Source organism: Plecotus auritus (assembly GCF_963455305.1).
Source record: "Plecotus auritus genome assembly, chromosome: 8".
In the NCBI taxonomy this organism is placed as follows: Eukaryota; Metazoa; Chordata; class Mammalia; order Chiroptera; family Vespertilionidae; genus Plecotus; species Plecotus auritus.
In genome coordinates, this window is record NC_137782.1 from 24,102,766 (window position 1) to 24,130,740 (window position 27,975).

General features: G+C 42.5%; 1 protein-coding gene across 19 annotated transcripts in view; it reads right to left on the bottom strand.

Annotated features, from left to right (window-relative positions):
* The window catches only part of PTPRT (protein tyrosine phosphatase receptor type T), a gene marked incomplete at its 3' end in the record, with an annotated part of 976,718 nt that overhangs the window by 96,962 nt on the left and 851,781 nt on the right, over nucleotides 1-27,975 (bottom strand). For 14 of the 19 annotated variants that reach the window (XM_080686646.1, XM_080686642.1, XM_080686645.1 and 11 more), the window contains one exon: nucleotides 21,714-21,862. In XM_080686646.1, the coding sequence (XP_080542772.1) occupies nucleotides 21,714-21,862 (149 nt within the window). Of the gene's footprint in view, nucleotides 1-21,713; nucleotides 21,870-27,975 lie in introns of all 19 variants that reach the window. The other 5 variants (XM_080686655.1, XM_080686649.1, XM_080686656.1 and 2 more) reach the window with 1 other exon arrangement.

Consider the following 27,975-nt stretch of genomic DNA (forward strand, 5'->3'; position numbering starts at 1 on the left):
TGAGTTGTGTAAGTTCTTTATATATTTTGGAGATCAACCCCTTATCTGATGTATGATTGGTGAATAGGTTCTCCCATATAGTGGATGAGTGGATAAAAAAGCTGTGGTACATTTATACAATGGAATACTACTCAGCTGTAAAGAAAGGAAATCTTATCCTTTGCAGCAGCATGGATAGACCTGGACATTATTATGCTAAGTGAAACAAGCCAGTCAGAGAAAGACAAATACCATATGATCTCACTTATATGTAGAATCTAATAAACAAAATAAACTGATGAACAAAATAGAAACAGAGGCATGGATTCATGCAGTAGACTGAGCTGTCAGAGGGGAGGGGCTTGTGTGGGGGACTGGATGAAAGGAGGGTTTAGCCAAAGAACATGTATGCAGAACCCATAGACAACATTGTGGCGATGGCCAGAGGGAAGTGGGGGTTGGGCTGGGTGGAGGTGGGCAAAGTGTGGGGAAGGGGATGGAGAACATCTGTAATAGTGTCAGCAATAAAAATAAAGTAAAAAAAAAATTAGGGAGTTGGATTAGACCAATGCTTCTCAAACTTTACTACACATTCTATGGGGATAGTATATAATGCAGATTATGACTCAGTGGGTCTAGAACGTGGCCTGAGAATCTGCATTTGTGGTGAGCTACCAGGTAATGCCCAGGCTGATTGGTGGTCCATGAACCTGAACTTTGAGTAGCAAGGGATGGTCTCTAAAGGAACTTCCAGTTCAGAAATGCAATTTGTTCCTGAACAGTTCTAGTGTTGCTCACAAAAAAGCAAACGCTGTCCTTTATGCTCTTAGTGTGTGAATGAGGTAGTGAAGCTTAGCACTGTCCAAAAACAACCAAACAAAAATTCCAAGCAACCAAAGCCTTTATTCTGGGGAGAACAGATACCTAACACCCCCACAAAAACTAATAATGTAGTGTGTGCTCACCGAGGTGTAGCCTGCAGACCCCCAATGGCTGGGCTACAGAAGTTGATCACTGAAATGGCAGCCTACTTTGTATAACGCAGTGGACCCCAAATCCCGGTGCTGGATGGGTCACTCAGAAAGCATCTGAAACACAGATTTCTTGGCTCCTGACTCTGGACCTAAGAACTTAGCAGTTTTAGTTTGGGGTTGGTCATGTTTGGAAACTATTGTTATAACCATTCAGTGGGGGAGGGAACAGGGACTAGAGCCAGAAAAAGGAATTTTGACTCAATTTCTGATGAAAACATGGTAAAGATCAGTGCTGCAAGCCTGCTCACCAGCTTCTTCACATCCCATTGGCTTTTTCTTCTTTTTTAAAAAAATTAATTTATATATTTTTACAATATACAAAATAAATCTATTACCAGGTTGTAGATACAAAATAATTAGCCATTTCTATTGGCTTTTTTTAATGGTAATGCAGGTGTGCAGGTCACAAGGGAATCGCTGTCATAGAGAAATAGACTGAATAGTTGCACTTGTGGGATGTTGGAGTTTAAAGGATCCCTCAAAGTCTGCCTACTGAAATGCACCAGAAGAACCAAGGTTAAATCCTGGCTCCACTGCTTATTAACCAAAAGGCTTTTGATAAATTATTATAACACTAGAGGCCCGATGCATGAAATTCGTGCACGGGGAGGGTGTGTCCCTCAGCCCAGCCTGCACCCTCTCCAATCTGGGAACCCTCAAGGGATGTCCGACTGCCCGTTTAGGCCCGATCCCGGATCGGGCCTAAACGGGCAGTCGGACATCCCTCTCACAATCCAGGACTACTGGCTCCAAACTGCTCGCCTGCCTGCCTTCGTGATTGTGCCTAACCGCTTCTTCCTGCCAGCCTGATCACTCCCTAACCACTCCCCTGCCAGCCTGATTGATGCCTACCTGCTCCTCTGCCAACCTGATTGCCCCTAACTGCCCTCCCCTGCAAGGCCTGGTCACCCCTAACTGCCCTCCCCTGCAGGCCTAGTCCCCCCCAGTCAATTTGCATATTACTCTTTTATTAGATAGGATCTCACTTGTTCAGCTATATATTAACTGCTACATAAGAAACCCTAAAACTTAACAAGTTAAAATAACAAGCATTTACTATATCACAGTTTCTGTGGGTCAAATATGTGAGTGTAGCATTCATGACTCAAGGTCTTTCAAGAGATTTCCCTCAAGCTATCAGCTGTGGTTATGTTCAAATCTCCAGACTCAACCCTGGAGAATCTGATTTCAAGTTCACTCACGTGATCATTGGTGATGAATTTTCTCATGGGTTCCTGGAGCAAGGGCCTCAGCTCCTTGCTGGCTGTGGGCTGGAGACCTCCCTCCGTTCCTTGCCCAGTGGACTTCTCCAGAGGCAACTCCCAACAGAGTTTCCCACAGAGCAAGCAAATGAGAGAAGATGAGAGCACAGCCTTTCCATAGCCTAGTATTGAAAGTTTCATCCGAACACTTTGTCACATCCTAGTCATTAGAAGTCAGTGGCTAGATCCAGCCTGCATTCAAGGATGGGATTATGAAAAAATGTCAAATAGGAGGCAGGGATTATTTGGGTCATTTTAGAGACTGCCAACCATAAATCCCAAATGTCACTCCACAACGCTTTTGTGAGAATCCAAAGAAATAATGTCAACAAAATAGCATGTATAGACATTACAGCAAAATAACATATAAGATTACATTATGACAATTTATTCCAAGAGATGCAATCAAAACCCTCCAACTGATTTTACTTAGCTTTGCTAAGTGTCTGATCCATTCAGTTAATGTAAGTTCTTTAATTCATGAAAGGTTCTAAACTTCCCTTTCACACTTCTCCAAACATTTTCCTAACATCTGACACGTCAAGGAAAATAAATGGTTTAATTTTCCTTATAACATAAATTGCCATTAACAATAACTTTAATCACTAAAGAGTTAACAATGCACTTTGAATGGCTTTACCCAGATAAAAAATTCATTCCCTACGTAAATGAATTAGCCACATAATTGACAGTCGATTCCAGTAATAAAACACTAATTAAGTGATTCTGCTAAGTAAAAAGTGCAGTGTGATGAATTTGCTAGACAATGGACTAACTAATAAATTTTCATGTTAAGTAAATGGCCCATATTGGTAACTAAACACTCGCCCTCTCTAGGATCAGTTGAAAAAGCAATGCTGCTTTTAGAAAACAATGACAGAAGTGACTGTGCCAGCCAACATCCTAACAACATTACACTGGGCTCCTTTCCAAGCAGGGACCAAGTCATAAGTCTGAATGGGGTAAATGAACTAGATCCGGTGGCAAGAGCAGGGAAATCACTGTTGTCATAGCAAGGGTGATTGGCCTAAGTGAGGACTTGGCCTAGTCCAGTATAGCCAGACTGCAGTCATAGCAGAATCCAGTAATGGGCAAGTGCTGGTAGCATTCAATGTCAGAACTTACTGGGCCAAGGAAAGTCAGAATCAGCATCGAGGAGATCCTGGATGTGGTGGCTTCAAGAGAGGATGGACATGTGCATTGTCATAGACAAGGAGGTTGGAGGTTATCGGTTTGCTCTCTGCTTCAGGAGGCTAGGATGGCAGTGGACTCAGCTCGCATAGGTACAAGGATCTTTGTTGTCCTTGGGAAGCATCTTGGATTAACCCATTTATAATAGTGCTTCTGGAAGGATCTGGATTCAGAGAAGTCCATGCTTCTCATGGGCTTCACTGGTTTGGACTTCCAAGTCCTATCCAACAAAGAACACTGCAGACTTTCCATCATTAAAACCTGTTCTCTGGACCTTTATAGTTGGAACATGGTCTTAGTTTCCTTGCTTTTCGTTGAACACATCAGGCACACTCTTGCCTTGGGAGTCTCTGGCAAAAACACGTTTTTCTGACATGGTTTACACAGATTATCTTTTTCAAGTCTTTGGCCCAAGTTCGTCTTCTGTAATACTGAAATACTCCCTCGAATATCACTCCCAGCCCCACTTATGCTCTTCCATTTTTTCAAAGCACTTGTCACTTTCTGTAATATAGTCTTATCTTTTATTATTGTCCATTGTTTGTTTCCTATCTCTCTCTGTCCCCTACTACCACTACCATGTAAGCTCTATGAAGTCAGGTTTTTTTTTCTGTTTTATTCACTGATGTAGCAAGAGAGCCTATAACATGTTTTGCACACCAAACATTACTGGCTGAGTAACTGGCAGTAGGGTTCTGAAGATTGTTATCCTCTAACCATTAAGGAGAACAGTGCAATATTAGAAACAGATGGAGTAAGAACAGCCTGTATCCTGGGATTTGAAGACATCACTATTAAATTATGCCATTCCCCCAGTGGCCTTGGAAGTGGGAGAAGCAGGCTACAGTAGTAAAATCATATGCAAGAGAAGGATTAGGTTTGAATCTAAGACAGTGGTCGGCAAACTCATTAGTCAACAGAGCCAAATATCAACAGTACAACTATTGAAATTTCTTTTGAGAGCCAAATTTTTTAAACTTAAACTTCTTCTAATGCCACTTCTTCAAAATAGACTTGCCCAGGCCGTGGTATTTTGTGGAAGAGCCACACTCAAGGGGCCAAAGAGCCGCATGTGGCTCGCGAGCTGCAGTTTGCCGACCACTGATCTAAGATATATCACTTACTAGCTATGTGAACTTGAAAAGTTACTTAATCTCTCTGAGCCTCAGTCTCTATATTGTGAAAGAAGCCTAGTGTTAATAATAATTGTTGCTCTATAGTTTGTGAGAATTAAAGGATGTAGTATATGTACAACATCCTGCACAGTCCCCGACACATAGTTAGGGCTCCATAAATGTTAGGTTTTTCTACTCTCCTCTTTAAAGACAATAAAGCATATCCCTTAATTCATAAGGGTAAGTAAACTTTTCATGTTTTCTCAAACATTGCAAGACCCAAAAGGGAATAAAGTTGGAGAAGAGGAAGTAGTGAATGGAGTTGGGAGGAGAAGAAAGGAAACAGAAGTTGGAAGCATTGGGCCTTCTGGAGGGGAGAGGAGAGGTCATGATGGCAGAAGCAGCACGGGCCACAGAGTAGTTCTGAAGATGTCCCTTTGGTTTCCAGGCCTTTGCTCAATTACTAAGGAAGTAGTATTTGATTATGAGGCCTTTAGAGTTGATGATTAGGACAAAGCTACCAAGATTAAGGTTTCTTAAGAAATCAAAGTGCTCCCCATATAGCTCTCTAAGACTAATGCAAGGGTCTCCTTACCTCCACTATGGGGTCAAACCTAAGAGCAGCCTTAGTCATCTCCATGCCTCCAAGTCTTCTTTTTTTTTCCAGCAGTGCACAAGAACAGTTGGTTGAGTACAGAATAATTAAAAGTGAATCACTGTGATCCACCTTGAATCAAATTAACATATGATTCATTCAAGAAACACTGATCAAGCATTAATCATATGCCAGGCTCTATACTAGTCTCCAGAAATACAGTGCTAGTCAAAACAGAAGTGGTCCCTGTACTTTGGAGCTTACAGCCTAGTGAAGAAGACAGACATTAAGCAAAAAACTCCTAAGTGAATAAACATGTGCACACATGACACTTGGGATTCATACCATGAGTGACTAAAACATAGTGCTATTAACAATAAGGTCACTATTTAGATTGGAGATTGGGAAGCCCTCAAAAGGTGACAGTTAATCATAGATATGAAGGATAAATAGGGGATAAATAATAAATGATAGAGAGGAAGAATGTTCTAGGGAGAGGAAACAGAATTGTGGAAGCCATGAAGTTAAAAAATACTTAATGTTTTCAAAGAATAGAAAGTCAATATGAATGGACTCTATTGATCAATCCAGAGAGAGGTCAAAGATGAGACCAAATCTGTAGACAGGAATCAGATCATTCTGCTAGTAAGCCTTAGAGGCCATGAAACACAAGGTGACTGAGTGACAGGCTTTTAGCTGGACAGTAGCATGGTGACGTTTGCATTTTAAAAGTGCAGAGAAATCCAGGCAAGTAGCTATTTTATAAGTAAAGCATGATAATGACATTGAATTCTTCGGTGAACCTCTGCTGATGGGTCAATTTGAAAGGAGAGTGATGTGTCAGAATAAGAAGAGATATTAATAAGCGAGTGTCCAGGGAGCAGCTTTGCAAGTGCATGCATTTGCCAGGGCACAGCTGGCGGAAGACTCAGTGGAGGACCACATGGGTCTACACTGCAGCAGAAGCAGAAGTGACTGCTAGTTTGGAATGATTCTCTTCCTTTTGGAGCCTCCGTTGCATCTGTAGATCAGAGGGAATTTCACCTAACCTAGATCAAAGTCCCTGAAGATGAAAAGGGGTTTTTACTTTGGAAAAACTGAATTGGCCCAATGAGACATTAACTGAATAAGGACAGTCGTTTCAAAAATCAAACATGTCCGAATATTTCCAGGCATAACACCATCAAGATATTAACTGACCAAGCAGAGAGACAGATTCAATACTTGTGAACTTAAAAGCAGTCTCCCGAGTGGAATGCTGTAGAGATCCTTTCTCTACCACCTGCTTCATTATGAAGAGCTGGTCACACCAACTGGTTTGCAGTGTCTGTTGATTCTGTAACCAGATATGTGTGGGTACGGGTGTGGGTGTAGATATATGTGTAAAATAAAATTTCCATGTAGACCAATATTTTGTGCTGTCATTTTTCTTGAATCTGAAACAATACTTAGCTTTTATTAGCCTTATTAACTCCCACTCCAGTACTATTCTCCTTGCTGTCCTAGAATAATCTTTCTAATGTTAGACATAATCCTGCCCTTCCACTTCTTAAAATCTGTGTTAGCTCCTTGCAGAAAACAATATATTTCTAACTCTCTAGTTTTTGAAACCTTTTAAAACAGTCCTTGATTTCTTTTCAGGTTCATTTCCCACCACTTAACCCCATGGAGTTAAAACTCCAAATACTCCAGGAAGGTCAAAACAACCATAATTACAAATCCAAGGGAAGGGACTTCCGGAGGAAAGGGTCAGGGTCAGTCTGACCTCTAGAAGGATCAGCACCTTGGGCAGAGACCTGCCCTTCACATTCTCTCAAGCCTTAGAGGGAAGTTCACATTATTGATGTCTTTTGGACTCTGTATTTTAGAAAATACATTTACACTCACAGTAAATTGTACAAGAGAGCAAAAGCTCTTTCCAGATTCTGAAAATCTTCAGAGACCCTGGTGAACCATGTGCTAGTAATGGAAAAATTACCATTCTAACCCAAGTGGAAACTGGATATTTGAAAAATATTCCTATTTATTCTTGATTATATCAGCCAAGTAGATTTTCTAACACCTCAGTGCCCTTGTACATGCATTCTCTTCTTTTAGAACAGTATGGTAGTTTCTGTAAGATAACTATCGATTTCTTCTCTTCGTACAGGCATACACCTTTCCACTTACTGACAGGTGGAGCCTGTTTCTCCACTCTCTGAGGCTAGCCTGTGACTGCCTTTAATAATCATGTGCATCAGAAGTGATGCTGGTCAGTCTGGACCAAGCTTTGAGAAGACTGGCATTCCTCCTGGTGTTCTCGGAGCACTTGCTCTGGAGGAAGCAGCCGTCATGCACGAGTCTCATTTCCATGAGTCAGCCGTGCTACAAGGAAGCCTGAGTTAGATGCAGAGGGAGAGGGCAATGCCAGCCAGCTCCAGATGTTCTAGTCATTTCAACCAAGGGGTCTGGCATGCAAATAAAAGAATCATTTGGGCATCCCATCCTCAGCAGATGCCACTCGAGGGAGAACTGAAGTCCCTGAGACATGGCCTTGGAGAACTGTCCCAGTTATTTCTAGCCATGCAGGCCATTCCAGCTGAGTCTCTTCATGTTCATACAGACACAAGATATCCCTGCTGTGCCCTACCCAAACTCCAGGCCTACAAAACTGTGATAAACACACAGGGTTGTTGTTTTATGCCATTAAGTGTCTACATAGTGTGTTATACCAGAACAAAGAGCAATAATATGTTTCTTACTTTCTGCCTTGACAAACTTGGACCACTCATCCTTTAAAATTCAACTCCTCTATGATATCTCCTTGATCATCTTGAAGCAGACCAACAAGCCTATTTTCATTTCCTATTTATATTCTACCAACTCATCTTGGCTTTTTTCTCACCTCATAAACCAACATGATCGAAACCCCTTCCTAGTAAGCAAGTTTCAATAAGTAAAGAAACATCTTAGCTCCCAGGACAAGGGGTGTGGGAAAGCCAGCTTTTCATATAATAGGTGCCCACTGTCTCCCATAACCTTCTCAGATCACTGATGTTCTAGTGGCTACTTGGGAGGCCATCCAGTCAATGGAGAATCACAACCTGCTGTCACATCGTCTTCCTGTGTTGACTATATTTCTTGCTTATTCTACCGGCAGAGCCAGATAGCAGCCTGTCTGAGTCCAAAGACTACCAGCGGTTATCCTTCCCTTTCTCCCTGACCGGAGAAACGATCAGATCACATTCCCAGGCCAGCCAATGGTTGACTACTTGAGGACACTTTGAGTAGCAGTTCCCAGTTTTGCAGGAACCATAAAAAGAAACTTGTAAAGTTCCCGTTGGTGTTGACAGACGAGGGGTTGGTGGCAGGGGTGGGAGACATGCTGAAATCTGTATTCTTTGATTCCTTTCTGTCTGCACTCAATTCTGGATGCAGAAAACAGGACAACAGTATGTAGTGTAAGCTGTACCAGGCTTTCTAAATATCCTTTTTTTATTCTTACTTAGTATACAGGATTGCTATGCCTGAGTCCCATCTGTCTATACATCCATCCACCTATGCATTCAACTAAATAAGAATTGGGGGGGGGGGCACTCTGTGCAACACACCACGCTATATGCTGGGGATATAGTAAGCAAGACATAACTGGTCCCCCCCCGCCACCCCGCCGCCTTGGAGCTTTCCATCTGTCACAGGGGTTGGACCTTCAGTAAACCCATTTGGAAGATGAGGTCAGTGCTGAGAAAAAAGGGAACAAAATTCTATGACAGCACCTAACAATGAAATCCAATCTGGTCTGGGGAGAAAGTGGTGGAGAATGGAAGAAATCCATGAGTTGAGAGCTAACAGAGTCATTTGGGGACAGAGTGTGGGTGTAGCCAGTGCTCTAGACGAGGAGTTGGAAAACATTTCTGTTAAGGACTAGAGAGTAAATATTTTAGGCTTTGTGAGCTAGATGGTCTCTGTAGCAATTACTCAGTTCTACTGATATAGCACAAAAGCAGCTACATATAGACTATTCTTTAAAAAAAAGCATGGCTGTGTTCAAATAAATATTTACAAAAACAGAGAGTGGGCTATATCTGGACTGTGGGCTGTAGTTTGCCCACCCTGCTCAAGATACAACAGCATAAACAAAGGTCCTTTGGTAGAAGGGGTGTGGAAAAGGGGAAGCACCAAAACAAGAAGGTAGTTTCACTGCTGGACCCCACAGAGAAAGGGGCAGTGAGATGTGAGAACCTAGAGAGGATGGCTGGGCAAGACCTGTAAGAAAGGTCAGGATGAGGACTTTGGTTTGTAGCTTAAGAACAATCAGAAGTCAGGGATGGATGAGGCAACATGCTTAGATTCACCCTGAATAGCTCTCCCTGGCTGTTAAGAAGAACGTGGACTACAGAATGATAAGAATGAATAGGAGGCTTATTTAGAGCAGTGATTTTCAACACTGGTGTGCTGCAAAAATTTAAAACATGCAATAGCTGTCTGTTTAGTCAGGGGCACTGACCTCTTTTCCCTTAGATTGTCAAATAAAATAATGACAAAAGCCAACACAACAATAGCTGCCTGGTGTGAATGAATAAAAATTATAGCTATTTTTTTGTCAATTGATCGGCAAAAAATAGATTTTTTTTGTGTGTGCTGCAGAATTTTAGTAACTAGTTTATGTGTGCCATGATATGAGAAAGGTTGAAAATAGCTGATTTAGAGGCTACAGATCTTATTAAGGTAAGAGATCATGTGACTTGGACAAGGATGGAAGCAGTAGATGTGGATGGGTTCTAGACATATTGAAGATGTAGAATAATCCAAACTTGGTGTTGAATTGATGTAGAGGGTAAGGCAAAGGGACATGTCATGATGAATCTATACTGATGAGTGGACCTTTACTCTTGTGTCTAACCTATCACCTCCTGTTTTAGTTCTAAGATATCTAACTTTTATTTTCATTTGCAGCCTCCATAAAATTAGGAAATCAACTCACATGGCTGTTAAGGTGAAAAGCAAACCACCTGAGTGGAGATGAGTCACATGGTTAATGGGCCAGGACAGCTTCCTCTCACCAGGCACTAGCATCTCTCTACTACATCATGTCATATCACTGTTGCCTGTGTTCACTTTCACATCATGGGCTTTTTGAGAGTAGAACTGCTTTTGTCTTGTGTGTGTCACCAACACTTAGTAATTTGGTTAGGGGATCTTCTCACTTGATGTACGCCCACTCTCGAGGTAGGCTTGGGTAAGAGATATATTAGATGTGATGTGAGTAGTTCTCTCAAAACAGTCAAGAGCATTCCACCGAAAGCCAGCCTGAGTAAGCAACATCAGGACACCCTCCTTCTGAAATGAGCAGGAGACCATCAAAGGATGATGGCAATGGTAATGCAGAGGACATAGGGGTTTTGCCTAATCTTGGCCCTTTAATCTTTTCTTCCACTTCCTCAAATGCTACTTTTTAAAGATGTGCCCTTTCTAAACCTCCAATTCCTATCTTATATCTGCTTCCCACCTCTGGGGCCATGGGACAACCTTCCACCTGGGCAAGAACTTTAGGAGGGCTCCTTGACCTTTGTGGTAGAGTTAACCATATGACTTCATTGATTTTCTAAGGTATGTAAATCCACCCCCAATCCCTAACATATAAATCAGACTTCAGGCTCTTTGAAATTTCTGCTTTGAATCAGAAAATTCTGCTTTAAATACTGAGATCCTGCCCTGGCAGGTGTTGCTCAGGGGTTATAGTGTTGGCCTGAAAACCAAAGGGTCGCAGGTTCAATTCACAGTCAAGGACATGTACTGGGTTGCAGGTTCAATCCCTGTCCCCAGTCTGGGCGTTTGTGGGAGGCAATCAATTGATGTGTCTCTCTCACATATCTCCCTCTATCTTCCTCTCCCCTCCCCTTCCATCCCCTCCCCTCCCCACCCCTCTTCTCCCCTCCTCTCCTCCATTCCTTCTTCCCTTGAACCCTCTCTCTTAAAAACAACAACACAAAACTGAGATCCTATCATAATCCAGGCTGAGTAGACAACCAGGAGGCCACCTAATCCATTGACTCCTTCTTACACTCTGAGTTCCATCTCAGGGCCCAGGTGGATGACCAGAGGTTCTGCACTTGGACCACATCCGCACAGCCCCCTTTATAGTCCCCTGTTTGCCCTCCGCTTTTACTGATTGCTTTTTTATCGGCACTCCTCACATGTAAATCCTGGTTCAATGGTCTGGATCTTTCATTTACTTGCTGAGTGACCCTGGGCATCACACTGAATGGGTTTCATCTCACTGTGCCTCAGCTTCCTTATTCATGGCAAAGTCTTCAACCATCTTGTTCACAATGAGATGCTTCAATGGTTAGAAGATGGAAACCAGAGGAATAACTAGTGAAGAAGCTTAGAAAATGGCTGGGGAGGAAGAAGAAACCCAGGAGAGTAGAAGTCAAGCCAAAAAAGTATTTCAGGAAGGATGGGCTGCTGATAAGTCAACCATATAAACCCAGGTCCAAACCCAGGTTTGGTTTCTTGGTAGCTGTGTGCCCTTGAGCCAGTTACTTAATTTCTTTGAGCTCAGTTTCCCTAACCTGCTTCATAGAGTTGTTGAAAACATGAAATGAAATGATGCATGAAAAGTGCTTTGTCCAGTAATTACTCACAAAATGTTAGCTAGTTGAATTATTAGCTATGTTTTCAACTTATCAAGGTTGTAGCTTTGAGCTGAGAGGGGAAAAAGATCTCTAAGCTGGGTTTATTCTGCTACCTAGCAACTGTGTATTTACATTTTCAACATCACTTCTTTATCCCTGATTACTTTAGCAAGCACTTTGTAAGCGCCCTGTTGTAATTCAGGACCACCTGTGAGGTGTACAGAACAATTCTATTTTCTCCTCAAGATATAGAGGCCTGGCATAAATTGTCAAAAGCAACTTCAGCTTTGCAGCTTTACTGAGGTCTCTTTGGAAGGGTATTGAGAAGCAATGCCTGGACCAGCTCACAAAGGAAAGGCCTGTAGGTGATAAAACGCTGTCCCTACTTATCTATCATGCAAACCTGAACTTATACAAATCAGGACAACAGGAGGCCAGGTTCCAACAACATGCAAAGGCACCTAACACTAGGATCACTCTAATTTCCTGGAAAGTGAATCTGATGAGGCTACAAATGTTAAGTCCCAAAGGCAGATTCCACATCTCTGGCCATATGAGCTTAAAACAGAGCACCTTGTGCCTCAAACCCCCTTCTCTGAGCCCACCATGCCCCTTACACCTCCAAGCCTTTGTCACTTCCACCTGGGACAATCTTCCTCTTGTACCTCCTTCAAATCAAAATCCATTTCCTTGCATAGTGCTCTGATCAGTGTTTCTGGGGCACTATACATTCCTTTTCTCTATCACTTATCACATTAATTAAAACCAATCCACTTCCAAATCTCCTCTTGGAATACAGTAATATTCCTGAAGGCAGACACGGTGTTTTATTTAACTTTAAAATTCCTACATTGCTTGGTATATAGTCAGCATTTGATGAATACTTAAAGGAACACCTCAGCTTCTCCCATAACCAGGAAATGAAAAATATAATTCAATTATAGAAGGATCTGTTTTGTGTAGAAATCAGATTGTGGGTCTACAGAAAATATTTTAAGACAAACCATTATTAACCAAAGTTTAGTCTTCTGCAGGAGACCATGGGACAGGGACTAGAGTGATCACAGCCCTCAATTCTAGGCCAGGTTCTGCTAGTGACTCAATGAATGACCCTGAGAAAACTCAATTCTTCATCTTTAAGATGAGGAGTTGGATCAGATGGTGTCTAATGTAACTTTTTGGTTTTGATGATCTATGATATCCCTTTTTGAGTCTAATATCCTTCTCTGAAACTTGTCTTCATTTAACGCCTTAGTGTTTGTGATGGATAATTTGTCAACTTTTTCAAGGCTACTTAAATTTCCATGTTTCACTTCCCAGGAATAAACAATCCCATTCAATATTGAGTTACCAGGAACTTAATAAGTGTGCCCTTTAATCTGTCAACCAAGTGGATGATCACAAAATATTCAATAACCCCTGTAAAATATTCGATAAAACTGGAGGCAGCGAGCTTGTAACATTCAATTCTTTTCCTAGATTCAATTTAATCCTGGAGCACCCAGAAAATATAATTGTCCCTGCAAACAGAATTTTGGGCATTAAAAAAAAATCATCTTCACAATGTTCTGTTGAAATCTTGGTTTCACTGTGTGACTCATGATTGCTTTTTCTTGTAAATTTCCACTCCTTCCACACTGACTCTTAGGATATTCAGACAAAAGGAGAGAAAGTTCCAGAGATGGTTGGGAGGGGACCTCTGGAGGGGACCTCACAGCTATCCACAGGCTTAGCAGCCTTCAGGTCCTCTAAATGTCAATGTCTCCTCAGTGAATCCACTCCGAGAAAGGGGAGGTACAGCCTTCCTCTCCCAGTGTCCCTGTCACTCTACTGTTGTCAGGACAAATTAGCACATGGAGAATCAGGGCTTTGGAAGCTGCTGTCCTGGGCTTTACCATGTACTAGGATTCTCAAACTTGAACATGCATCAACATCACCTGGAAGGCTTGTTACAAACAGTGAGCTTGGGGTTTAGTAGGTTTGAGGTGAGACCCAAAAATTTACTTATGAAAAGTTCCCAGGTGATGCTGATGCTGCTCATCTGGGGACCACATTTTAAGAACCACAGCTTTGAGCAAATGACTCAACATCTATGGACTTTGGTTTCTTCTCTATAAAATGGGAATAATACATCTACCTTACAAAGGGAAGCATAGTGGAGTGGTCTTGGCTGTGGGCTTAGGGGTGTCAAACAGACCTGGGTTTAAGTTCCAGCTCAGCTATTTAAAGCTATGAAGTCTGTGGCAAGTTCCTCACTTTTTAAACCTCAGTTTCCTCACCTATAAATAATCAGGGATAATCATAACAATTATTTAATCCTCCCAACATACTGATGAGATAAGATAATGCATATGAAACTCTCAGCTGGAAATGGGCTCACAATTAATGCTCAATAGATGATAATTGGTATTATGAACATTAATAATTATTACATTTTGAGGCCCCAAACTGGGAGGATTAAGTGAGCTCACTGGCTGAAATAATCAGAAATCAAAAATATTTCAGTACGCTGGGATAACAGGGTCAAATCTCACAAGAAGACTCTGCTTGGATGAAATATAGAGTCCTTTACTTGGGCCCTCAAATTCATCTTCCCCTGGGCTGAATGAGTCAGCCTTGTTGGGTAGATACGTGATAGACATTTGGAGGTTAATTCAAACATGAGCCTTGTATTCTGAACCCAGGTTTGGAATCCAGCGGGAGGGTAATGGCAGCAATTAAGCCCCGTGTAGGGGGTCATATTTGTCTTGGACATAGACATAGGCCAAATGGAAACAGAGGTGTCATTCAAGATTTTGAGCAGATTGAAAAAAAGAAATGTATCCAGAAGAAGGCTGATGTGGGGACTGCTTAGCCTCAGGGAAGGACCTCCAGGGCATACAGGTGGCAGCAGTCCAACAGCTGGGGGAGGGGTGGGAGAGACAGGAAGAGAAAGTCTGGATTCATTATCCATGTGACACCAGAGGGCAGACAAGGGCCAGCATATGGTTGCTGACCAATACATACTTGTGTGCAAAACCAGGAATGAATGAATGGGAGTTACAAGAGAAGATTTTGGCTTAAAAGAAGACAGAATTCATTACCAGAAGAATTGGAACCAAACATGGGCTTGGAGCTAGAAAATCTTAGTTTGAATGCCAGTTCCATTACTCATTCATCCATTCATTCATTAATTTATCCATCCAAACAAATCTCAATGAGTATCAAATGGGCCAGATCGTTGAGCAATGAATGGCCAGCATATGTACTGGTCACCAACCATGAAGGGCCCAGGAATTCATTCTGAGGACTTTAGCCTTGATTTACCTCAGGGGCAATGGGGAAGCACTGAAGGATTTTAAGCAAAAGAGTGAAAGGTTAAATTGGGGTATTACAAGGATGGGACAGCAGAAATGTATTTAACCTCATTGAGCTTAGGTTTCCTCACTTATGACATCAAGACAGTAATTCCTCCCTGGTAGCAATGTTTTGAAAATTACAGATAATATGTGAACAGCGCTTAGCAAAATGACTGCCCCAGAGGAGCTCCTGAACAAAGGGAAGGTGTCATTAGCAATCCTTAACATGGCATGCTATTACAACCATCATTTCTCCCGGGAAGGCCACGGTCAGACCAATCTTTCCAGAGACCCATTTCTGCAGCTGGCTCACCATCCTCCTGAAAGGGTTATGGAATCTTCCTCGGGAGTTTGCCATCACCCCAGCCAATCCTCACTACATTGAAAATGTCATGATCTGTCTTCTCCATTTGAATTGTTTTAGTTACATAATATGTTTCTAAAATAATCAGGTTAAAATCTTGCCTGGTGCTTCCCCCTGCCTGCTCCATCCCTGCCAAACCACTTCATGGGGTATAAGCTTGAACATTTCCATACCTGCCTGTAAGGAAATACTCTTATGTGGTCTGTGGGCTGAAAGACAGGTGGGGCATCAGGCGTCAGGACCCACCCTCCTCAGCAGCAGCAAATATCTCCTAAGGCTACTGCGTGCTGCCTACCAGGTATATGTTCAGTCACACTGGAGGTATGAAGTCAGGGGAAGGGTCTGGTGGCTCTTAGTGCAGGCTGCTACTGCAGCCCCTGTTGGGCTGTGTCAAGATGCTCATTGCTGAACCATCTGTTTGTGCCGCTAGGCTGTGAGCATTCTGTGGACAGGGGTCATTGCATGCTCATCTCTCTGTCCACCTACAGGGCTTGGACCAGCTCAGGAACGCCCAAGGATGGGACCATCTGTCTACAATCCCAGCTTCTTAAGAAGCTGTGTGACAATTCCCACAGGTTCTTCCTGTGAGAGCATCCAATGCCCCAGGAGTTCAGGCTCTGAAGTGGACAGAGGAACCAAGGTAAGGCCCTGAGCTCCCAGGCAGCAAGGCTGTTCATCTTGATCTCCTTTCTCTCCGTCGCTAGCTTTGAGGTGGAGAGAAAGCTAAAGGTGAGAGGAAAGACAAAGGCACTTGGTTTTGAAAGTAAAACATGTGCTTTGGGGTCCAGACCTCACTATCTCTTCATCATGTGACTCGAGGAAGGTCTTTTAATGTTTCAGAGCACCAGTTTTCTCAACTGTAAACTGGGGCTAATAACAAACATACCAATTGTACAGGGTTCCTGTGAAAATGGACTAAGATGCCGTGTTTGAACATGCTGATCTCAGAGCCTGGCACCTCGTGGGGATCTGATTGGCTCTCTGCCAGGGCCTGCCCCAGGCCTCCATGTAGGACACAGCTGTGGCCGCGGCTTCTCTCCACATGGTTGAAAAGCTGGCTGACCATCGGGAGAGAAGTGGAACTGAGCTCGCTCCCAGCCTCAGTGGCCCCACTCAGTGAGACCTGTGAGTGGTGGGCTGCCATTGGTGGTACAGGAGAAGCCAGATAATACAATTTGGCTTTCGATCCTATCTGCACTCTTTATGTGTGCAACTCTGAGCTTATTTACTTCAATTCTTTGAAACTACATTTTCTCATTTAGAAGATGGTAATATTATTTAATTATGGGGTTCCTAGGAGACTTAAGAGTGGGGTTTGTATAAAGCGTGAGATCTAGTGAGTGCCAATAAAAGTTATCTTCCTCTCTGGGCTTTCACTACTAGGAAGCTCAGAGGCAAATTGAAATTTGAAAGTTACCAGCTTGCATCGTTAGATTACTTTTTTAACATAATAAATTCCATTTTAATATAACCTGTCTTTGACCTTCTTGTGTTCATTTATGTTTTCCCGATCCTGATTATTTATTTCTCTAACAGCTGTCTTATTTTAGGTACTTTGATAGGATATTTCCCCAAATTCTTTGCAGAACTAGGCAGAGAGCACCTAACTGATATCAGGAGAGATGGATCCTCACTATGACTGTGCAAGTGCCTGTGTGATGTGGGGCATGGAGTCTCTCTGAACCTCAGTTTTCTCATCTGTAGAATGAGGACAATAATAAACCTGCTAGCTATCTCATGGTACAAGAATAGAATTTATTACTCCTTTGCAAAAGTACTTTCATAAGCTATGAAAAACTTGTAAGAGAAAACATTTATTCTTTGTAAAACGATGCCCCATTTTACTTACTTTTGCAATAATCCCCTTCCCCAAACTGTGCCTGAGACTCATAGCACAGGGACAGGCATATATTAAGTGCTGAGAAATGGCCATTGAATCTCCCCTCCAAGGCCTCAGCCATGCCCGTTTCCTTACTCAGCAGAGAGCTTGAAGGCCCAGTGCCTGACCCTTTTTTGACCTGGATTGTCTTCACCCACCAGAGATGGAACCACTCCACAGAATGGAAGCATAAAAATAAAGACAGAGTTAACTAACAGTACCCAATGAGGAAGGGAGTCGGTCAAATGTCGTATGGGAAAGGCAGGCAACCAAAGTCCCTATCATAGGGATTCAACAGGGATTTGTTTTGAAGCATTCTGACTTGGCCTGAAAATGAACAAGGAGAAGATGACACCATGAATAAAAGATATAAAGATGACGATCTAAGCAGTGATCTAAGAAGAAAGCCCAGAAAAAAGACCCAGGAAACAACCCCAGTGAGTGAAAGATCTCAGAAAAAATAAAAAAACAACCAGGCACACAGGGCAATAAGATCAAAATCAGATTACTCGATTAAAGCCAGCATTTCTTTAAATTGAAAACAATGCACATTGTTTGTCCTTGAAATATGGCATGGACTCCTTTTTTCAAGAATGTCAAAGCAATGGCCCTACCCGACAAAGCCCCATCACCCAAGCCATCCAAATTTGGGGGGCTTGAGTGAATGGATGTTGCAGAACTTAGCATAGCAGTGACTTGGACTAGAAAACCCCAGAAAATAAACGTTTGCATGGAAAAGCAGAGTTTGAATTAGGTCAGAGCCCACCTGTTCAATAATGAAATAATTGCTCGGGGCACGTTCATCTTTAATCTTTTCCAATGTGACATCTATTCTTGTGCTCTGCTTCTCCCAATGCTTCCTCAACATTTGCAAATAATCCTAGGGCCTCCTAAAGACACTGCTGCAGAAGCAGACAGTCACTTCCCTAATGCCTCAAAAATAGATTCAATTTTATATACAGCAGGGTGGTTTCAGAAGCAATTTCAACATCTCCAGTATAAGCATTACTTATATTTTTTTCTCCCTCAAATCTTATTCCAGTGGTTCCACAAGGCACTTGGAAAAGTACCGGATGCATTCCAGGGCACTCAGGAGAACCCCAGAGCATGTTTGTAGCTATAGCCTGAGGACACTAGATGCATAGATTAAATCCTAACATGTTGATTGATTCAAACAAATGCAAAATTTCTTAATAATTGAGTATAGTGTCAATTGAAATTTGTTTTTCCTGTCTTTTTTAAAAAGCAGTATAATTAAACTGAGTATATATATATATATATATATATATATATATATACACACACACACATATATATATATGACTCTGTGTGAGTATATATAAAATTCACATATTAGTCATCTGGAAATAGTGTCTCTGGACTTTAAAATATCTGATTAGATTCTGTAAAGTATGCTGCCTGTTCCTTTCTGGATGGCTAATCCACCTCAGTCTTAGGTGCTTTCTTCTTCTTCTTTTTTTTTTAAAATATATTTTATTGATATTTCACAGAGAGGAAGGGAGAGGGATAGAGAGCTAGAAACATCGATGAGAGAGAAACATCGATCAGCTGCCTCCTGCACACCTCCCACTGAGGATGTGCCCGCAACCAAGGTACATGCCCTTGACCGGAATCAAACCCGGGACCCTTCAGTCCGCAGGCCGACGCTCTATCCACTGAGCCAAACCGGTTTCGGCAGGTGCTTTCTTCTTAAGAGTCTAAATTTTGGCCCATGAGGAAGAGGGTGATGATGTTTCCCCTTAAAATCTAAGAAATCGGTGTTACCCAGGTTTTGATTTCAGGTCAGAAAGCTTAAGGTCACATACCTACAACTTTGAGTTAACAATGATTGTCATGTGTCTTTGACCATAATTTTTTTGTCATTCAGAGTTCTCCAAGGACATTCTTCTAAGTGCAAAAAAAGTGTGCACAGAGACTGGCCTGTACACGAAAGGTTTTTGGCAAATGGGTGGCATTTGGTCAGTATGTATCATCAGCTAGACTTGCCCCTGGGCCAAAAGCAGGGAAGTCAGTGACAAGTTAATACAGCCAGCGGCTGGGGGGATCAGTAAGGACACACCAAGCCCATTTCCTTGCTCATCTCTTCTTTCCCTCTCCTTGCCCATGCCAATATCCCCTTTTCCCAGACCCCAGGGAATGTATGAGTCCCAGAAATTCACCTTGGTTGAGAATGGAAAAGGACTGGCTTCATGGTTTGGCAGACTAGAAACTTGCTGTACACTCTGAGAAAAATGAAAGCTAAGTATTTGTTCATGAAATAATCACTATGTGCCATTAGACTTTGTCTTTAAAGCCATTACTCAACTACAAGAAGTGCTCAGACTGAGCTTCATCAATAATGGGCAAAGTGACAGCATGTGTCTATTGATAGAAGGCAAGGAGATATGCATGAAATCACCTGTTGTATTTTTGCCAACATGTTTAACCTAATGTAATCATGATGAAAAAATCAGATAAATCTTAATTGGGGAATATTCCATGGGACAACTGGTCTACCTTTTAAAAACATGTCAGCATCCTGAAAAATAAAATACAGGTGTGAGGGCTATTCTAGATGACAGGGCTGAAGAGACATGATGACCAATATAATGTGTTCACTTTTATTGGATTAAAATAATAATAATGATGATAATAATAATAAATATTAGGGCCATTGAGGAAATTCAACTATGGGCTGGTATATTAGGTACTGAAATAAGGTTACATTTCTTGGGTTGCATAAGTCCATTGTGGTTATATTGAAGAGATGTCCTAGTTCTTAGGAAATACACACTGAATTCTCTGGAGGTAGTGTCATGATGTCTTCAACTTATTTCTAAATGGTTCAGAATATATATATATATATATATATATATATATATAGAGAGAGAGAGAGAGAGAGAGAGAGAGAGACAGAGAGAGAGAGAGAGCGCAAATATCACAAATATGAGCAATTTGTGAATCAAGACAAAGGCTATAAGAGTATTCATTTTACTGCCCCCCCCCCAAGCTTTTAATAAGTTTTTTATAAGTTTAAAACTAATCTCTCTTTCCCAAGGCAGCACATCAATATTTGAAAAAGCCATTTCTGCCCTTGAAGTTCAGTATTCTTAAGCAGGGCCCCTACAGAACCCGCTGAGTGGTTTTTACAAAGCCCACATCTATTCCTTCAGGAGATTTTGATTCAGTGGGTAAGGCCTGGAGCCCAGATATGCATATTTTGAAAACTGCCTTGGATGGGTTGGTTCTGGGCTGAATAGGAGGTTAAGAACAATGGGTCTAAGTTACCCTCAGATCCTGGGTCCATCAGAAACTAGTGGTGGAACTCAGGGTAGGTCAGCACAACACACTGAGCCTTGGAGACCTTTTCTATAAAATGGGAACAATAACACTGGCTGTGGTGAGCAGGAGGGCGGTCGGTAAACATTTGCTTCTTTTCTTTTTTCATCTTCTCATAGATCTGAATCATCCCAAACTGATCACATCCAAAGTGATTTTTACAAACTATGGTTTCTTCCATTTGTCATTGACATAGCGTGTGGAGGTCATCTGTCCATGCTCACATTCCTTTAGATTTCCTGCATTCCATTAAACCCAGAAAAAAACAAAACTGGCCGACAGAAAGATCCGAACAAAAATCAGTTCTCTTGAGTCTGATCACCAAGGTAACTTTAGGTCACCAGTCTGGAGGATGCCCTTTGGAGGAAGGTCAACCCCGAAATCTCAGCCATTTCTATTGGTTCGGGGTCCTGTATTAACTCTGCGTGAGGACTCAGGTGCTCCTGACTAAATGCCACTTGGAACATTGGCTGTAGCTTGGAACTGGCCAAGGTTTGGAAGGCATAGCTTCCAGGTCTGAATATGCTACTCATCAGTGCTGGGACTTGAGAGAAGTTGCTTCTCTAAGCCTCAGTTTCCTAAGCATTCAAAACAGATACAGTAATAATCCATGGCTCATCTACCTTATGTGGTTTAAATCAAACGTTGTTTTAAAAACTCTAAGACACTCAATTCAATATGGCATGTTTCTCCCTACGTACATAACCATGTCTTTCTCCTCCTTTTTTTTTTTTTTTACTATTATTAGTTTTAACCTGTCTTTATTTATGCCATAAGCAGTTAAAATGGCTGCCCCCATTTTAAGGCAATTCTTAAATTCTCCTTCTCACCCCAGGAGGGGTGGCCTCAACTTTTTCTCTGAAGAACTTTCATCCTGGGCCATCCCAGGAAAGCACCCCAATCCCATGCCCTGCAGCACCTGACCACTGTGAGGGGTCCACAGCAGAGGTACCAGGGTCAAGCAGGACCACAGATATTCCCTTGAGTGGGCTCAACTTACTGAATCCATTAACATCCTGAGAGCTGGAGGAGAAGCCTTCATCATTGCGGCTGGTGCTGAGCTTGGTGGTGGGTTTGTCGGTCGAGGCCACAGGCCCCATCTCCCTCTGGGCTCCGCTCTGTGTCTCCTTCTGCTTCTTGGCCAGCTTCCTTTGGGACATGTGCAAGGGAAAAAATCACAGTCAGATGGTGCCAGTTGCATTGAGAAGACCAGATTGCTCTCCTTCCCCACCCATCATCCTCAACCACAAACCTGGTTCAGTCTCCAACAACAGAGTCAAGATGGGTCCTCCAGTGTCAAGGTGGAATAAACCTAAATCCTTCTAAAACCATTAATGGCTTCTATTTATTCAGAAATATGATATGCACCCTGCCTCATCCCCAACTTTGGTGTGTTATTGGAACAGGATGAGCTTAGAACAGGAATTCGGTGAAACTAGCAAGATGCTTCCCTTACTCTCCTGTCAAAGGCATGAGAGGCCAGATTGATCTTTCTGTTCCCATGGCTCTGAATGAGATTTAAATGGAGTCTGACCTTTCTCAGAAATTGAGCTCATGAAATAACTAAGAAAACAATGGTAGATTGAAGTAGGGGTTGGTGGTTGGCAGTGGGTGAGGGTGGAGTTTAGGTAGTCTTGTAGCTCAAAAGGAGAAAAGTTAAAGCTAAACTTGATGTTAGCTTTTTACTTAGGCATAACAGACTCTCAGAACCAGATGGGCATTTATGATAACACTAGTTTAGAGCAGTGCTTTCAAACTCTGGTATAAATTGGAATCATTTGGAGAGCTGAACACACACACAGGCCCAAGCTCATGGAGGTAGGACAGTGCCTGGACCTTTGCATGGCCACCAAGTTCCCCAGGTTATTCTGCCACTGTCCATTGAAGGTTAAAGCCATTAGTTTTAACATCAGGCAGACCTGGGTTCATATCCTACCTCTACCACCTGGCAGCTGTATGACCCAGGGCAAGTTCCTTAACCTCTATGCCAGTAAACTCTTCCTCTGTGTACTGTGGCAAATAATAGGACAAGCCTCAAAGGGTCATGAGAATTAAAAGAGACAATGTGTGAAACACATATAGCATAGTGAACACCCAACACAGCTGCTATGCGTGTTTTAACATCATCGCTACTGGACCAACTACATTCCAATGTTTGAATCCCCCTCCAACAGCCCCACTGTGAAATTCCCAAGTTATATCAAATGATGAAGACTTTGACACCTCAATAAAATGCTAAAGTGTTAAAAGTTGTTCTCCACATGGATTTGAAATCTATTTCCCTTAAGTTTTAACTGATTTGTCTTAGATCTATCATCAGAGATGTAAAAATATGACTAAGCCCTCTTTCATATGACAGTTTTCAAATGTGTCTAAAAGGCAGCATGGTCCCTTTGGGTTTTCCCAACATTTATGCACCTAAATTATGAAGTTATTATGTTCCTTCCTATGATATGAAAGGCTACAGGTAAAATCTCAAGAGTAAATTCTCCTAGTTGTCTTCCTTCATTTTTCACAGAACTTGGTTTCAAATTCAATCTTGGTCATTCCTATCTCAATGAGAGAAGAACAGATGTCCCAGAGAAGTCAAATTCAGTGCCATATAAGAAATAATTCTTCAAAGTTGAGCCTTTCTGATTATGAAATAGGCAGTTTCAAGAGGTAATGATCTCCCTGTCAGAAGAGGTATTAAATGAAAGGATAAACCTGGACTTAGAGATGTTTGAGAGCAGTTCATCTAGGATCAATTCTAGTTGGACACTATGCTAGCATCCTCCTTTGCATGGGCCCCTTGACTTAGGTGTAGATCACACAGAAGAATGACCAATGGTACACTTAAATGAGTGTAACTTGAGAAGAGTTTATACAGGGGTGGGGAACCTTTTTTCTGCTAAGGGCCATTTGAATATTTATAACATCATACTTGGGCCATACAAAATTGTCAACTTAAAAATTAGCCTCTATATTTGGTCAAACTTTCATTAACTCACCCCTAATGCCTTGGCAGGGCCAGACCAAATGATTTCTCGGGCCTTATATGTTTCATGGGCTGGATGTTCCCCATCACTGGCATAGAAGAACCACCAACAAAGGTGAGATGGGTGTAGGGGAACCCAAGGTATAATATATGACTGAAGAGCTGTCTATCACTTGTGTGTCCAGAAGGAAAGGGGAGGAAGCAGTCAATAGAACCCAAAAGGAGAGAGGCCACTTGCATAGAAGTGGCCTTCTCTTGAAGGAGCCAGCTAATCCTGAACCAGAGGCATCAATGGCCTGGCTACCTCCTCTCCTCTCCCCCGACCTCCTAGCTGAGGAGGCTCTCATTAGCTGAGCCCAATGGGAAGCCAGTGACATGGAGTCCCTATGGATCCAGTTCTGAAAACAGAGAGCAGAGTGGAGAAGCATGGAGAGTAGATCTGCTCCAGGAAATCCCCACCCAGAAGAAAAGAAGTGATTCTACCTCCCTCCTTTGGCCACAGTTTGTATACAGATGCAGTCTAAAATGGAATTCTTTATCTTTTCTTTCCACCCATTGGTCTGGGGAAAGCTGGGCACTCAGGGGTAGGAATGCATCTTTCTTACAATGCTTTGGCCCCAAGCATACTGTTCCCCTAGTGAAACTATTCCAGGCAGAGAGAAAAACAACAGGCCAGGAAGCTTTGGATCAGTTTTTCTCACCATCCACAGGCAATCAGACAGGGAGCGGGGAACGCCAACGAAAGAAAAACGAGCAATTCTGCTACTTATGACATTTTGAAGCTTTATTCTTCATTTATTATCAAAAAGGAATATGTTTAAAAATGTATATGTGACCTTCTTAGTCATAAATTTGAGAAGATATATATCAGATCCTTTGCCTCTACCCGAGCTTTGCTCACATCGCCCCAGGAGGAAATAAAAGGAAACTTGATAAAAAAGTAAACTTTAAAACTATAAATGAGTACGTATTGGAGACTTTGATATTTCCTTGGGGGCAGAACTCCTAACCAATCTCATTCCATTCAGGGTAAAATAATATGGAGAGAGCTGTCTTTGGCACAAATCATTGCTTTCCAAAGGGATAATGTTAATAAAAAACAGCCTCGCTGCTTCTATGAATGGCATTTTGCAGAAATGTTTGGGCAGCTCTGAGCACCTGGATGAATATATGAAACACTGAGCCTCTCCAAAACACGTATTTAAAAATTGGACAACTAACTGAGTTGTGAAAACTGACATATGACATCCCTAGTACTTAGTAGTTCATGGTTAATGCTACCTGTTCATGATGATGATGATGCTCTATAACAATTTAAAAAGGTATAGACAGGTGTGTCGGCAACAGGTACACATGCTACAAAGTGGGAATGGAGGGAATACAGAAGGAAATAAAACATAAAATCACAGTTTGGGGACCTAACTTTATCAGAATTCAAATTTTAAGTATTAAAAATCCTCTTGGTAATAAAGGAAAAATTATATCCTTTCCTATTGCCATCGAGTTTAATTGATTCCCCTCTCTTTTAAGAGAAGGGAAAATCCAAACCAGTGAGGAGGCCATATGAGACCCTCAGACTGTGGCTCCAAGCTTCAATTCAGCCTTCTCTTTCATACCTGTCTCCTTTTTAGGAAACACCAATTACTCATCTCCCTTCTGCACCCATTCCTCAATACTATTTCCTAAACATGCCCCCATTCTTCTCCACTGGCCACCACCTCTTCATCCTGCAAGGCTCAGTGGCATTCCAGGGTCATATCTTGTTGAGATTTCCCCTAAACATATTTGCTCTTTTCTCTGCTTGGTTGACTCAGCCATTCAACTAGTATTTATTGAGCACCTACATGTGCCAATGTCTGCTAGATGGAAGAAGGTCACAATGACAAATCACTACACATAACTTTGATCTTCATAGAACAGAGATGAATGGCAAAGACAGGCACTAAACCGATAATACAGAACAAATATAAAATCACGAAGGTGTTAAAAGCCAAGGAGGAGAAACACATGAAGCTCTGAGAGACCTAATAGCCGGTTTGCGTCCTGGCAGGAGATCAAGCGAGGCCTTGTTGCCATGTCAGTCTAAGCACTTGACTAGTCCACACACAGTGATTCAACTCTCCCGCCCACCAGGGCAAGAACCTCTTGAATGAAGGGCTTTTGACTTCTTGTACCTACTCTAGTTTCTTGCTGAGCGGCTGTGCCATAACTGGTGCTCAAATCTGTTGCACAAATTTATACTTAAAACCCTACAATCTGAAGTGTAGAAAGATTGTCATCCTACTCTGACTGCAAATTATAACCACTTAGAAAAATACACATACAAGAAAAAAGGAAGAAAAACCTGCATGAAATTATTTTGTGACCTGGAATATTTATACTTATGAATATTTTTGGCTAATAACTTAAAATTTCCTTCCTGTGGTTGTCAACAGAACTCTTGGGATGCTCGAGGAATTAATGGAATGTTCACAAAAGTCAGAGATTTCCCCTTCCTCAGAGCCTGCAGAAGAGCCACAGCTATAGATGTAAAACAAAAAGCAAAAAACAAAAACCTCTTAAGATAGTCACGTGATACAGGGAATGGTCCTATAACTTATGGAATCCTCATATCCTTCAAGACTCACTTATTTGTGACTTCACAAACTTGGATTTTTCTTTTTCTCCTTGTTCTGAAATTCTTGCCAACTGGATCACACAATTTCACCAGCAGGGGGTACCAAAAGCTGGTGGAAAAAGAGTGTGCAGAAGCCTACGTATTCCTCTGCAGGTGCATTTCTAGAACTGGGGAATGTTTTAAGACGCAGTAATGTGAAGTTTACTGCTTCTGACAGGTGGGGACAGTGTGACATGGCTGCAGCTCTTGACATTCTTTGTTCTAACAGATCACTCCCGGGTCTCTCTGACCTTTGCTTGTTAGCTGAGTGAGGGCAGGTGGCAGGGCTGTGCCTGAGCTGGCCCGTGAGTCCTGTGGTTTATTCTGAGCACCTCTTTATAAGGGAGAGCGGCAGGTGGGATGGCTCAGGGAGGGGCCTCAGGGCTGTGAAGGGTTCTGAAGTCATGCTATGAGAGGAGCAGTGGCCGAAACAGACATGTTTTTCATGGAGAGGGAATATTCAGGAAGGTTCTCTTTACACATCTGACTTCTGGCACCGTGTGGCCCCAGGGGGCAGAATTATAATCAGGTTGGCCTGACAAAAGGAAGACATTTCTAGCAAAGTAGAACTGTGTGGGTCTCTTTTGCAAGTGCCTAATGCCCGAATTGCCCTTGCCATTTGTTCTCCTTTGGCAACCGTCTCTTTATCTTTTAAGATCCAGCCCAAATTTCCCCAATTCTTAGAAGTCACCGTCCCCTTCCCAACATCTTTAGTTTCTTCCCCTTTGTGCATTAAGTTGTTGGAAAAATATTTAATGAGTACCCACTTTGTACCAGGGGCTGCTGGGCAGAAGGTGACCATGATGTGGAATGCCAGATATGCCCGGCGCCCTATTTAGGCTTTTGGAAGTAAAAAGCTCCCTCTCATTGGAGGAGTTCAAGTAGAGACTGAGAAACCACCTGGACGAGAGGAAGTTGGGGATTCCAGCAACTGGATTCTGCAAAACCCTTGAATGTCTTCTGGGCTGAGAACAGGAGGTCCAGGTCTATCAGGGGAAGAGTCTTAGGGTTCCACCAACGGTTATTCCCTGGATGTGAAGAGCCACAAAGTCTCCTGGGGAGACATTAGCCAGGCATACTTTCCCTTCCCCATAGGGCTCTTCCCCCGACTCATCCTCCATTCGCATCCCTGGACAGACTTCCCTAGGATAACAAGAGATCGGAACCTCAAAGGCCATCCCAGCCCATAGGATGTGGCCAAGACAACACACAGCTGGACTCCACTCCTGGTGAAAGCTGGCTTCATACTCTCTGAAGCTAGGATGCTGCTGTGCTTGGATCCATGATTGAATCTTTAATGCTGCACCGTGGAACTGGAAAGGAACTGAGCCATCCTCTCATTTTATAGGAGAAAGTGAGGCCCAGACAGAGGAGAGGGGCTTCGGCAAGGCACACAGCCCCCTGGTGGAAGCCACAGGACCCACCCTGCTTTCTGCCTTTGAGCTCAGGACACGTGCTCCAACTTTCCCCCACCTCCCTTTTCGGATGACATCAGAAGTGCAAATTCAGTCCACAGTATACATGGCTCTCGTCCCTAATGAATGCAGTGCAGCCTCAGGAGTCCAAACCCCACTGACCCCACAACTGCTATCACTGAGGTAGGGGCCGGGCTGCACCATGTCAGAGTCA